We start from the raw sequence: 13,163 nt of genomic DNA, 5'->3' as shown, positions 1-13,163 counted from the left end.
AAAAACGACACCGTTCAATATAAACCGACATTGACCTGACAGTTTCTTACGCCGGCGAGCGAAACTGTTTACAGAGCTCGACGAAAGAAAGAAGACAACTTCTTTTTTGTTTTCATCCACCTGTGAGGAGGCTGCGACGACCATGGCTATGCAATCTGGAATTGGTTTATCAAAGATTTTGCTTTTAGCTGGAGCAGGTAAGGTTTCTAGGGTTTCTCCAGCTTTATGGTTTTTTCCCAATTATTAGAGTTTTTGTAAAGATTTGTGAAAAGCTTGTATGTTGTCTTTGAATCTGAAGGTTATACTAGTACGATTCTGGTTAAGAATGGGAAGATGTCTGATATTTTGGGTGAGCTACAGGTACGTTTTAGTAAAAGCTTTCTTTGTTCTTCTTCTTCTGAGTTTTGGATCAGAATGGAGTTGTAAAAAAATGTTTTTTTTGTTTGTTTCCTCCAATTTTGAAGTCTTTGGTTAAGCGGTTTGAGAAATCTGGTGATCATATTGATGATGATTCTGATGGCATGACTACTCAGGTAAAGTTTGTGTAAAGGTCAAATTTTTGTGGAACAATCATATATATTTTAATGTGTGAGAGAATTTGGTAGATGCAACGATTAGCAATGGAGGTTCGGCAGTTAGCTTCATCTCGGCAGATAACTGTAGTGAATGGAGGTCAAGGAGGTTTGTCTCTTGCAAGTTTTTGATTTGGTGTATTTGAAGATATGTTTGTTTATCTCTCTCTAACTTTCTCATTTTACTATTTTCCAGCTGACTATACACCGTTTATTGTCCCGGCAGCGACTTTGGGAGCTTTAGGCTATGGTTATATGTGGTTCAAGGTATCTTGTTTGTAGAGTTCTAAGTCTAACTACAGTTTTTTTTTGGGATTAAATTTACTCTGAAGCTGATGTTTTTTGTTTCTGTGGTAGGGGATTTCATTCTCTGATATCATGTGCATAACAAAGCAGAACATGGACAATGCTGTGGCGAACTTGACAAAGCATTTGGATACCGTTTCAGAAGCTATTTCCGTGGGTGATTCTTCTATCAACTGTTCAGGTCTTATATATGATCATTATAGGATTCTAATTGTATAGTGCTTTTCTTCTTATGTTGTTTGGTTAGAATGCTAAGAAGCACCTGAGTCAGCGGCTTCAGAAAGTGGACGATAAGCTGGATGTGCAGAAAGATCTTTTAAAGGGAGTCCAGGATAATGTATGAATCTGGTATTACGTATTTAACAGGTTTCAAGAGTTGTTTCTTTGAGTTTGGTATTAATAACTAACAAGTTTCATATCTCTATCTAACAGGTGGGTTTGGCTCTTGAGGATCTTGCTAACATTGGAGATGACTTTGACGCAATGCATAGCCTCTTTGGTGGAATGGTGCGTGGTACTGTTGTTAAAAAAAATCCTTTTTATTGGTTCTTTGTTGTCATTTCGAGCTTAAAACATGTCTGACTACAAGAATTGAGATTATATGTGACCTCCGATAAGATTTGTTCTCTTTCCTTTGCTTATAACTTTAACTATAATGAACACAAAAGTACATATCTCTGGTGGTCGTTATTGCTTACTGATTCCATCTAAATTTCCAATTTCTTAGGGTGGAAAATTAGATAGCATTGAGTACAAGCAGGTACTTACTTCTTTACTTCCGCTCTTGTTATTTATTAATGTTCTCAAAAACATTTGAAGGGATCATTGGCAGCTGATCATGGAGCCATGAAGTAATAGATCAAATTTACTTATTCGTCTTCTTTTGTTGCTGGGCAGAATATTGCAAATATGGGTTTGATGTATCTGTGCGACTCTTTGGGTGGAGAAAATCACAAGATGCCAGATATATTGATACAGGTACGTATTCTTGTAAGGAGACACATTTAGATGGAGAATTAGTATGTATATAGTCCTAAGCAATAATCTATTATTGGTCTCAGCTCTTTAACTTCCTCCATCTTGTCCATGGAATTCTATGATAACTTGCTACATGTGGTCTGGCAGGAGAAACTTCGGCTTTCAGGGAAGTCAACCACATGTATAGTACTTACAAACGAAGAAGCTTCAAGCTCAGAGGTATTGTTGGGTCAATACAGTTTATGATAACAAGTACACTCACGGATCGGTTGCAGCAATATGAATTTATTTAAAATCCAAGTGAAACCTCCACTCACCCGATTTCTCTCTTGACATGTTTCAGGGTTTAAAAGAAAGCGCTAAGATAGAGCTACTAGATGACTGCTAATTCAGATGGTAAGGTTTTGATGACATAATAATTCGTTCTTCATGAATAGGGATAAAACCAAGTCTGATTGAAACGTTTATTTCTCTCTTTTGAAGCAAGAAGACACGAGTCTGATAGCATAAACCAGACATCATTGACGAGAATGACCCTGGATTTGGGTAGAAAGAAGGTATAGGATTAATAGGAGTGATTACTTTATTATGTATTGGTGTTTAGATTAGTGTCCTTGAGGCAAGTAAGAAGATTCAAAAACAAAAAGAATATGTTTTTTCCTTGATTTTTTTTGCATCCAACAAAAAAAATGAACCTATATTCTTCTAATAATAATAATAATCCTTACTGCATTATGCACAATTTGTTACAAACACCATCCACAACAAATACAATTCTTTTTGTCTGTTATTTTTTGTTTGTTACCATAACAACACGGAAACACGAACGCACGAACGTGGAGCTTTTCTCAGCAGGACTTGCCTGGTTTGCAGCCAAGCGCACCAGCATCCTTTGTGAGTCTTCTGACCTTTGTTCCTGGTTGAGGCCGGATTGCAAACTTTCTAGGGATTGGATTTTTCGGGGCAGTGCTCCAGGCGTTTGCCTTTCCCGATTGCACAAAGTAAGCTCCATTCAAGAAATAATCTTTCTCTGATTGCCAGTTCCATGATTTCCATTCAGGATAAGGTGTGTATTCTCTTTTTGTAACCTGCATTTCAGAATCTCTCTCAGTCGTGTCTCTCAAGTGTAGTGTAGTGAAGTGTTGATTCGAGAGATTTAGTGGTTTTTTACCTGCTTGGAATCTTCATTAGGAGGAGCAATGAAACGATTGCCTTGACTTATAATGGTCGGGTTCATGTTTCCACCAATTGCATACATTTCCCAGTGAGTGTAGTCATTGTTCACAACATGGACCAAACCATATCTGGCCCTTGGCATTCTTTGCTTCAATCTCTTACCAAAATGGTTAAACGCAACTGTTATCTGCATTTTCTTGTCGATCACATCCGTGTTTTTACCCCCAAACAGCATCACCTGCAGTAGTTAAGGGGGACCTTAGGCCTCATTGTTTTTGTATTCGAAGTTTGCATATACGCTATCGTGAACATCTTAAGCAAAAATGGACCACTGTAAATTTGTAAATTTGGTTTCCGAAAACAGTTTGGTTGGGTTTTATGCCAAATCTTAAATTTATTTGTAGCCTTATTTACCTCGTCGTGGTCGGTAAAATGGGAATTGGAGATAGTAATCGCGGTCGATCCCATGATGGCATCAATCATCCCATCAGAACAATCTGTCATCGAGACATGATCGATCCAAACATTGGTCGCTCCAAAAATACTAATCCCGTCACCATCACTCATTGTCCGAAGCCCAAAATGATGCTCGGAGTCTCTAATCAACCCACCAGGTCCTTTTTTAATTTGTTTGATATAAATATTATGTATTATCACATTCCTCACGTACTGCAACGTTAAACCTGCACCCCCGGTTATGTAAACACTTACTCCCCGACCGTCGATTGTTTTATCATTCGTTATGATCAGTTCTTGTTGCAGTTTTATGATCATGTGTCTTGCGAATATGATCCAGAGTGGTCTGTCTCTTGTCACGGCGTATCTTAGAGTTCCTGGTTTCGGGTTCAATAGATCGTTGTCGGATGGATCAGTGACCACGTAGATCGGTCCATTTTTTCCTCCGGTTGTTTTGCGGCCAAATCCAAGGACACAATCTGCTAGTTTCTTCCGGTTTTTGTCCCAGTTTTTGTTGCCTCTCCAGCATTTGTCAATTGCGTTAAGGGATTCATACCTTCCTCCACGTCTTTTCTTACCACTTTTGACCTGACGGAGATCCCTCCTTGTTTCGTTTGATATCCCCGTCGTCTCCATGGCTCTGAGAAAACACAGAAAACATGAGTTACTTCCGGAAGAAGTTAGTTTATAATAACAAATTAAAAACCCTACGGAGGTTAAATTTAGAGAACCCACAAGGCGGCATGGTAGTTAAAGTGGTCTGTGACATTAAGGGGCTCCGGGTCATAAGATTCCAAAGTTTGATGCAACGCTTCCGTTTGACGCTGCGTCCAGTATTCATCATATTCGGCGACGTGGGCATGAACCGATGGAACAACGACGGCGAGAGACAACGAGACAAAGACGATAACGTAGCTGCCAAGATTCACCATTTAAATCGGCAGTGAGAGATTTTTTTTTTTGTTTTTTTGATAATTAGAACCCTTGAGATATGGGTCGTCCAAAAAGTTTTCTGGTCGGCCCAGGGTTAGAAATAGATGATAGGATTCATGGCTTTCTTAAATAACAAGGAACTTGAAAAGAGAGGGAAATGAAAGACATTAATGGAGGATTAACGATTAACAGAGTAATTATTATTAGGTAACCATTAATTTTTTAAAACTCTCTCTGTTACTTTTCTTCAAAACCAATTATTGTTTGGCTGTTTTTTTTTAATTGTTCATTCATTGTTTTATCCTTCTTTTGTGGAATTTCTTCAGTTATTTTTGTCTTTCGACCTAATTTTACTTTTACTTGAGTTTTCTTATTTATTATCTTTGGTTAGCTTAAGATTTATTACAAAAGGATTTCAGAGTTATTTTTGAAAATTTAGTGTTCTCTTTAATTAGTGTTTTATTTTTAAAATTTTTGAAATAATGTGATAAACTTTAGCTATTTTATTAGATACTCCATTAAATAATTCGAGAAAGCAAATATTAATAATAATAATAAAAAATTAACATTGCGACACATTATATTGAACAGCATAATACAGCCCAATGGGCCTCCTGAGTGGAATCCATAGTAAGCGATGAGTGAATGACACATGTTACCACCGGGAGAGTAAAGTACAAATGAGAGATGCCACGTAAGCGAGGCTGCATTGATTTGATAACACACAGACAGGGACAAGAGAAATAGATAAGTATAAACAGTCAGACTTTTTGTCGTTTTCCAGCTTTTGTTTACGTTGGAATCTGTAGGACCCACACTTATAAAATAAGAGGTGAATGAATATTTAATTTTATTTTAACAAAAAAAAAACAATTTTGGCAACAAAAAGATGATTAATAGCAGAAATATCGGCTTTGTCGGTGTGATTTTAAGGCTTTAAAATTTAAATCCCACTTTTCTCATATTTCAATCTGAGCATAAATTTATGAAATTTTGAAGTAAATGACATTAGTATTTTTCAAACTTTTATAATGAAAAATTTCTAAAATTTAAGATTTTCTTAATCCGATTTTTACATTTTTATACATATGAAAAATTAATTGCAAATGTATATTTTTTCTTATTAACAATTATAAATTAATTTTAAAAACTTTGTTATTATTTTGTAGGGTTTAAAAACTATTTAAAAAAAAAAAACTCAGATCACAAAAATGAGTATTAAGAATGAAGTACACTTATTAATCTTATCCTAATTGTGTACTTATCCTGAAATCATTGTGGATAATTGTTTTACTACTAAATTAGAAAAAAAAAAATATCTGAATATTTTTACAACTCAAACTCAAACAAGAACAGATAGAGAGAGAGAGAGAGGCGACAAAATCAATCGTCCCTCTTCCGATAGCCACAGAAAACGAAAAGAATCAAAACACGAAATCAGACGAAGATCTTCTTAAGTGATTACATCAATCAATTTTGAAACCCTAATTGTTCAAATTCATCTTCTTTCTTCTTCTTCTTCTTCTTCTTCCCTCTTCTTGTCTTTATCATTATCTCACAAAGTTTCGATTTTTAATTTTCTTTTCATGAAAACATCTCTGTTTTCTTAACTCTCCCGATTTCAATTCCGTAATCTGGGTTTCGTTGTTTCGGATTCACTTTGAAGAAAAAATTCAATCTCGCCTCAAAACCCACATGGGATTGGCACTAAACAGTAGACTGACAAGAAGAAGAAGAGTAGTCATCATCATCATCATCATCATCGACATCGAGTGTTTATTACGATTATGTCCTTAGCAGAAGAATCTTTCAACGGTCGATACACTTTATGGATCAAAGAAGCGTTAGACGAGCTTCCTCACAATTTCACAATCACCGACCCGTTTCTTTCGGGTCACCCGATTGTTTTCGCGAGCTTAGGGTTTTTGAAGATGACCGGGTACTCGAGAGCAGAGGTGATCGGAAGAAACGGCAAGTTTTTCCAAGGGCCCAAGACTAATCGAAGATCGATCATGGAGATACGCGAAGCGATTCGTGAAGAGAGATCTGTTCAAGTGAGCTTGTTGAACTATCGTAAATCTGGGTCTCCGTTTTGGATGTTGTTTCATATGATCCCTGTTTTTGGGAGAGATGATGGTAAAGTCATCAATTTTGTTGCCGTTCAGGTCCCGATCTCGGGACGTGATCATCATCGGAAGATGAGAATTGGGTCGGGTTTGAGTGGAGATGATGTGTCGTTGGATCATTCTGAATTGGTGTTTGGTTCTTGTCGAAGAGAGGTTTGTTTTGGTGATTTCGTGCAGCATCGAGCTTTACCTGTGGAATGTGATGATGATGATGAACAAGGTTTGTTTCTTTAAGTAATGCGTATAACTTGTTTGATAGAATTCCTCAGAGAGTTTTTTAGAACTTCATTCTTTAGCTAAATCTTTGCTTAACTGCTTAATGAACGTACTAAGTGTTGAATTAAGAGTTTTGAAATCATTGTAGTGGACTATCTCTTGCCTGCAAAACTAGGTTATCTAAAGCATTGTTGTATTTTGTACTGCAGGATTAGAGGATTGGGAGTACTGTGAAGCGAGTGAGTCTGAGAAGCTAAGAGCTGTGGAAGCAGTTAACACTGTGTTATCTGTTTTAACACGTTACAGCGAGTTGAGTGGTAGATTAGTCTGCGGGAAGCGGTACTGCTTGCGAGGAGTAGATTGTCTAAGCTCGTCGTTAGTTATTTCTCTTGGTAGAATCAAACAAAGTTTCGTATTGTGAGTTTTATGTATTTTGTTGGTTTTATTTATGGAACTACAGTCTGGTTATTATAGATTATCCCCATGACATTGTTTCTTTTTTACTTTGCAGAACCAATCCATGCATACCCGACATGCCTATTATTTATGCGAGTGATGCCTTTTTGACATTGACTGGTGAGTGTTTTTTTGTGTGTGTGTGGGTTTGCAGAAATTAGCAACCTTTGTATTAGATTTTGGCATTGTTTCTTATTTTTGACGATGTTGGTGGTAGGCTACAAGAGGCATGAAGTGTTGGGACAAAACTGTAGATTTCTGAGTGGAGTTGATACCGATTCCTCAGTTCTTTACGAGGTACTGATTTCGTTTTTGACTTAAAGAAGTAATGTTGCCCGTGACTTCCATGGAATTGAGATTATGAATGTTTTTTTTTGGTTCAGATGAAGGAGTGCATCTTAAAGGGACAATCATGCACAGTGCAAATACTAAATTACAGGTTGAAGATTTATTTCTTCAATACATTTTTGCTGAGTGATTCTTGTTTTCTTTGATGTCTTTTGGGCTTATCATTTATGTTTTTATCAGCAACAGAAAAGATAAGAGCACATTTTGGAATCTTCTTCACATCTCACCAGTTCGTAATGCTTCAGGCAAGGTAAATCCCTTCATGACTTTTGCTTCTCCTTTGTGTTAAATTTTTTCGCGCCAATACGAAACTCTGTTAGGACATGTATAACTTCAAAAATTAGTACGGTTTTGCTAGTTTTGTAGCTAAATATAGTGTTCCAAAGAATCTGAGGTTCGTGTTGTCCAGATATGGAGAAGAAACAAGTTTGAATTTGATTATGGTCTGGTTTGAAGCAGGTTAAACCAAATTGGACTAATGTGATTGGGGATAAGTTTAAGAACAAAAATAAGCCATTTACCATCTTTATGACTGAAAATTCAGTGAACTAATTGCTCTGTTCCTTTTTTTTTTGTCTTAAACATTTTGTATCAGACAGCATATTTTGTAGGCGTTCAGGTCGAAGCAAGTTGCAGAGATACTGAAAGTAAAGAGCTGAGACCGGAGACAAAGCAACTGAGTGTGGTCGGTGCTGTAAGAGTAGCGGTTAGGAGCTCATTCATGGTGACATGCTAATATAAGCCCAGAAAGATGAAAATACCTAGGAAGTAGAAAAAGAGTATGAACTGAATTGGTCATATATATGTTATATGTATAATCGTTGTACATGAAATAAAATCTTCATTTTGAGTCCTAAAATAGTCTATAGAAATTTCCAAAACAAAAAGATGGTAATAGACGTGAGTATACCAGTCTACTCTAGTTCCCGTTTTGTTACTGAGTTCGTGTGCTCGGGAGACGTGAGAACATGAATCCACGTATTGAAACCATGTCGAAAATGGTGGGTGCTACTTCTCTCATTGATTAACGATGGGATTACAATTCTATTTATACAATTATAGTAACGATAGATACAAGAAGATTGCAATCTCAACAACAACAACAAAAAAATAGAACAAGCAAATGTAAAGTCTTTATTTATTATTATTTTTTTTTTTTTGGTCAAATAAGCAAATGTAAACTCTATAAGTGTCATTCTTGCAGGTATGCCAGATTAGCCGAGCAGGAGAATTGTTACGATGGAAAAGAGCGTCACCTCCCTCATATGAGATAATTAGACCAGGCTTCAAATATGGAAGCAAGCAAGTAATATGAAGCGTGGCACATCAATCGTTGCACCTTCTTTTCCTCCAATTGCTTCGGAAAACTCAACACCAATCTGCGCTACTTGCCTCATCTTCACGTCAAAATATGTATAAGGTAATGTTCACCATGCTTATACCTTACCATGGTAATGCACTTAAAGTTAGGCATCTCTATCTGATCTTGGATTAGAATTTTACTAATTCCATATTTTTCATCTATAATTCTGTGACATTTTTTTTAAAAAAGTTAATAAATATGTAAAATTGTTCAAATAGTAAATTAAATTAAACACAAACAAACAAGGTTTGATTAGGTAAAGAAAGAAAAAAGAAGCCAAAAATACATATTAAAAATTAAAAATAAAAACGAAAAGGGATAACTCAATCATCTCCATTCACGTTACATGCAATACCAAGAGATGACCCTTCCCTTTTGAATAGGAAAATTATTGGATACGGACGACGCATATTGCAAACATTGCAAAATAGCCGAGGAGAAGTGTTGCGTATAATTAAGCATTCTTTACCAAATGTGAAAGTTTGACCGGGCTTCAAATATGGATGAGGGCCCAGTAAACATGTCATATGAATCGTGGTGCAGCAATCGTTGCACTTATAGAATCCTCCTTCTCTTCCTCCAACTTTCAATACTAATTTTCCCTCGCATAACTCACACCAATCTGAGCCATTTGCCTCATCTCCATGACAAAATGTGAAGTAATGTTCATCATGCTTATACCTTACCATGTATGGTAAGGTAGCGCATTCAAAACATATAACAAAGTCACACTCATCAATACAGTTAAATACCTGGTTATATTTTGTTGACTTGCAAATGTGGCACATTGGCTTTACGTTTGGGCCTAACGCTAGGAATAAGGGGTGTTGATGGCCTTGATAGTTGAATGGCTCAGAAGCCGAGGCACATACTGCATCTAGTATGTAACCACAATCCTCGTTTGTACACACATATCCGAAACCATTACTTAAGTGGTCACATGCTTCACATATGAATCCGGTATTTTCATGGACAACCTTTTGCTTAAGTGGATGGGGATGCAACGGATGGTACATCTTACGAGGAGCTTCTGCACATCTTTCGTGTAGGATGAAATCACATTCCTCACATGCATACAAATTTTCCTCGTTGATTGGAAGGGCACACGCCTGACAAAACTTGTTTCCGTCGTAAACTCCACTGCCGTCAAATTTCATATGACAACCATGAGAAAAATGGAGTATTATTCCTTCTGATATGACCTCGTACGAGGGCTCAATATCACCGTCTTCATCTGGTACTCCCTCGAGTTCAATGCCATCCGATATATCCTGGCGCAATGCACATCTTGTGTGAACAACGTAGCCACTACACACGTTGCAAGTGTATCCGCCATAATCATGGTCAACCACTTGGCGGCAAACTCCACAAGACGAGTCTCCTAAAGGAAGAGAAGAATTAAAAGATACACGGTGTTGGTGACGAGATATTCTAATGGTTTGTGGGATTTGGATACAATCACTATGGGCTACAAAGTCACATATAGAACGACAGACGTAGGTGAGATGAAGTTAATTGACCAAAGCACAAACATTACAGGTTAAGGAAGCTTGTCTAGGGAAAAGGGTGAGGGTATGTTCATGCCTTTTTGGTTGGTCTATGAAAAAAGGTATGGCCGCCTGAGCACAGATCGGATGCATATAAATGTCGCATAGAGCACAATAATAAAGGATATAATCTGCCTTGCGTCTGCACAAGATGCAATAATGCTCGGATAATTTCCTAGAATAGTAAACTTGGAGAGAATGTTTGACGTGGGAAGGATAGTTTATCTCAAGAGGAGACTCGACACATTCTTTGTGGTACCTTTCATTACAGGCGACACAGAAATAAGAGTTTTGTACCGACCATTTGGGCTTTACAAATACCGCAACCATTGACTAGATCAGATTCTTTATTGTTGGACCACGACGGGAATACGACATGAGCATACGACGTATTGTCACCACAGAGAGGGGAAGTGGTAAGCTTGAAAAAGACATCAGGTAATAGCAAATCAAATCTTGAAATATTCCCATCACTCACTGTTGATTCGAGTCGTGACGTAGGACATACGAAACGTCGACGAGGTTGAATAGGGGGTTTATCGGATGAGTTTGGTTTGTTTTGGATTGATAATGGTTTTTCGATGATGGTGTTTATCTCATCGGAGGAGTTTGGGGTTTGTATTTGTGGTAATAGTTTCATAACGTTGTGGTATAGGAGATATGGTTTCCCATCGATTTCTCCCTGGTGAAAATCTCCGAACAAGTCCATGACTGCTCACTCGGAGATTAGTTTTGAGGATTTTGGGAAATGTCTATATAAAAAACATACAGACTGAAATGAGTTATCCTCGTCTTTAATTTTCAATCTTTCCGAGGCTTAACTAACTCCCATTTGCAATTTGTTTAGTATTTATTTACATTATTAGGAAAACGTCGGCAAGGAAATAGATTATATTACATCCTAATGTGGAAAGTCATTGTTTAAACTTTATATAACAGTCTACAGCTAAGCTGGTTGACAAAAAACAGATACAACCATTTGTTGTGTGATTAAAAATTAATTACAGCTAAGGTGGTTGATATACTTAAATGATTTTAATTTACTCTGTTTCAAAAAGTCTTTATGAATTATTGACATAAGTATCAATTAAAAAACTTCACATCAATTAAATTAACCAATCAAAAAAATTCTAACAACTATCATATACTCCCTCCGTTTCATAATATAGCATGTTTTAGAGGTTTTTGCTTGTTTCATAATATAAGATGTTTTAAATTTTTGAGGCAACTTTTAGACTATTTTTCTATTTTCTTATTATTTATTTTATGCAGTCTTATTTTTGATTGGTTCAACTTTTTAAAAGTAAACATTTCTTATTATGCGTGCTTTGGCTAAAACATCTTATATTTTGAAACGGAGAGAGTATATGCTACCGTATCAATTTCTACTAATTGTCAACCCAACTACATCGTGTAACCCTTACCTTAAGTGGACATTTGTCTCAATAGCCACTTTAAAAGTATATGTTTTTGTAGCATAATCTTAAATCTTTTAAAAGGAGAAGTCTAACAAGCGTTCAGTATTTCATGAGAGACAACATTATAGAAAGCCATGTTACGGAAGCAAGAACGAACATATTCTTTAATCATTTTTTTTTTTTTTTAACTCAAGGATGTACGTGTGAAATCGTGTGAGACTTATGACTCGTAACAATGGGAAGTAGTGCTATGCAAGGTGATCCAGCTGACTATTTCTCTTTTATAATGGTATTTTCGAAGTAATTGGTTGTGACCCTCTTCTCAAATGGGATTTGTTAAAATCTTACTTCAAAATAATGCAATTTAATAGCCAGCCATGTATATTGTCGGTCCAAAAAATTAAAGGGTTTCAGGCGGATGAGTGAAAAAATTGGATTGTCGAATCAATTTAGAAACTAAGGGGTGTATTCAACTTGATATTTTAATTGATTTGGGTAAATTTTACAAATCTTCTGTTATTCAATATATATTTTAAAAAGTCTATTAAAATCTACTGTTATTGAACTATTGATTTAAAAAATTACTTTAAAATCCACTGTTATTGAAATGATGATTTAAAAATTTACTTTAAAATCCGCTGTTATTCAAAACAGTTTGTGGATGTGGATTTTAATGATTTTTAGGGATTCTGGAGGATTTGAGAGGATTTGTTTAGTTAAAAATACAGAAATCCAAATTTCATGGTTTTAGGTGGAAGAAGAAGAATTTTACAAAAAATCATATCAACTTCCCAAACGAGAACTTACCTTTGTAACATCTGAGTGGGGAAGGAACTACCCGGCCAAGCCTGAATACGCCACAAATAAAATAGTGGTGTGGTGGGACATGGTGGACTGTCCCATTCCGGAGGGTTTTGATGCTACTCGGGTCCGTCCTAGTTTAGAAGGGGCGTTCAAGAACCTAGGCTACTCTGGTCCTGTTTCCATCACTGCCTATGGCGACCTATCAAAAATCCCTTATCATCTCCTGCGAAGTCTCTCTTCCACTGGAGTCTCTCTTGCACATGCCATTGACGGTTAGTCCATTTGTTATTCATCTCTCTTAGCTCGACTTTATATATATATATATATCAATAGTGCAATGCTTTCCTTTTATTGAACAGAAGTCAGATGCGAGAAAATGTTGTCCGATTTCTCGAAATGGCGAGACCTTAATCCTCCTTGTTTGTACAGAGGATTGCACAACACTAAATAAATATCGATTTTAG

The 13,163-nt window shown here is 36.5% G+C and overlaps 3 protein-coding genes and 1 pseudogene across 6 annotated transcripts; 2 read left to right on the top strand and 2 right to left on the bottom strand.

The window, feature by feature from the left end:
• Positions 27–2,442, top strand: LOC104710181. The gene is made up of 13 exons (XM_010426741.2): positions 27–197; positions 299–360; positions 465–533; positions 606–681; positions 769–839; positions 930–1,031; positions 1,126–1,215; positions 1,311–1,385; positions 1,606–1,638; positions 1,776–1,856; positions 2,004–2,075; positions 2,200–2,252; positions 2,340–2,442. The coding sequence occupies exons 1-12, from the start codon at positions 143–145 to the stop codon at positions 2,242–2,244; spliced, it is 831 nt and encodes a 276-aa protein (XP_010425043.1). The 5' UTR covers positions 27–142; the 3' UTR covers positions 2,245–2,252; positions 2,340–2,442.
• LOC104710180 (probable pectate lyase 6) lies at positions 2,566–4,561 on the bottom strand. Its single transcript, XM_010426739.2, has 4 exons — positions 4,224–4,561; positions 3,447–4,128; positions 3,028–3,270; positions 2,566–2,944 (listed from the first exon to the last, which is right to left on the bottom strand). The coding sequence occupies exons 1-4, from the start codon at positions 4,418–4,420 to the stop codon at positions 2,705–2,707; spliced, it is 1,362 nt and encodes a 453-aa protein (XP_010425041.1). The 5' UTR covers positions 4,421–4,561; the 3' UTR covers positions 2,566–2,704.
• On the top strand, positions 5,744–8,489 carry LOC104710178 (protein TWIN LOV 1). Of its 4 annotated transcripts, none has more exons than XM_010426736.2 (7): positions 5,744–6,767; positions 6,973–7,180; positions 7,275–7,339; positions 7,437–7,516; positions 7,603–7,658; positions 7,754–7,817; positions 8,163–8,489. In XM_010426736.2, the coding sequence occupies exons 1-7, from the start codon at positions 6,209–6,211 to the stop codon at positions 8,301–8,303; spliced, it is 1,173 nt and encodes a 390-aa protein (XP_010425038.1). In that variant the 5' UTR covers positions 5,744–6,208; the 3' UTR covers positions 8,304–8,489. The 4 variants fall into 4 exon arrangements, with proteins under 4 accessions (XP_010425038.1, XP_010425040.1, XP_010425037.1 ...); XM_010426738.2 differs by having other exon boundaries at positions 8,167–8,309; XM_010426735.2 differs by having other exon boundaries at positions 5,745–6,767; positions 7,748–7,817.
• On the bottom strand, positions 9,208–11,313 carry LOC104710177 (annotated as a pseudogene).

The sequence above is a fragment of the Camelina sativa genome, chromosome 9, assembly GCF_000633955.1.
Source record: "Camelina sativa cultivar DH55 chromosome 9, Cs, whole genome shotgun sequence".
NCBI lineage: Eukaryota > Viridiplantae > Streptophyta > Magnoliopsida > Brassicales > Brassicaceae > Camelina > Camelina sativa.
This window is presented reverse-complemented; position numbering and strand designations above follow the sequence as displayed.

Excerpts from the sequence above, each read along its gene's own strand:
- LOC104710181 (XM_010426741.2), top strand. The coding sequence starts at position 143 with ATGGCTATGCAATCTGGAATTGGTTTATCAAAGATTTTGCTTTTAGCT. Across the intron at positions 534-605 it reads CTGATGGCATGACTACTCAG|ATGCAACGATTAGCAATGGA; the intron begins GTAAAGTTTGTG and ends AGAATTTGGTAG. Across the intron at positions 840-929 it reads ATGGTTATATGTGGTTCAAG|GGGATTTCATTCTCTGATAT; the intron begins GTATCTTGTTTG and ends TTTCTGTGGTAG.
- LOC104710180 (XM_010426739.2), bottom strand. The coding sequence starts at position 4,420 with ATGGTGAATCTTGGCAGCTACGTTATCGTCTTTGTCTCGTTGTCTCTC. Across the intron at positions 4,129-4,223 it reads TTTAACTACCATGCCGCCTT|AGCCATGGAGACGACGGGGA; the intron begins GTGGGTTCTCTA and ends GTGTTTTCTCAG. Across the intron at positions 3,271-3,446 it reads ATTTTACCGACCACGACGAG|GTGATGCTGTTTGGGGGTAA; the intron begins GTAAATAAGGCT and ends TAACTACTGCAG.
- LOC104710178 (XM_010426735.2), top strand. The coding sequence starts at position 6,209 with ATGTCCTTAGCAGAAGAATCTTTCAACGGTCGATACACTTTATGGATC. Across the intron at positions 7,340-7,436 it reads TGCCTTTTTGACATTGACTG|GCTACAAGAGGCATGAAGTG; the intron begins GTGAGTGTTTTT and ends TGTTGGTGGTAG. Across the intron at positions 7,517-7,602 it reads ATTCCTCAGTTCTTTACGAG|ATGAAGGAGTGCATCTTAAA; the intron begins GTACTGATTTCG and ends TTTTTGGTTCAG.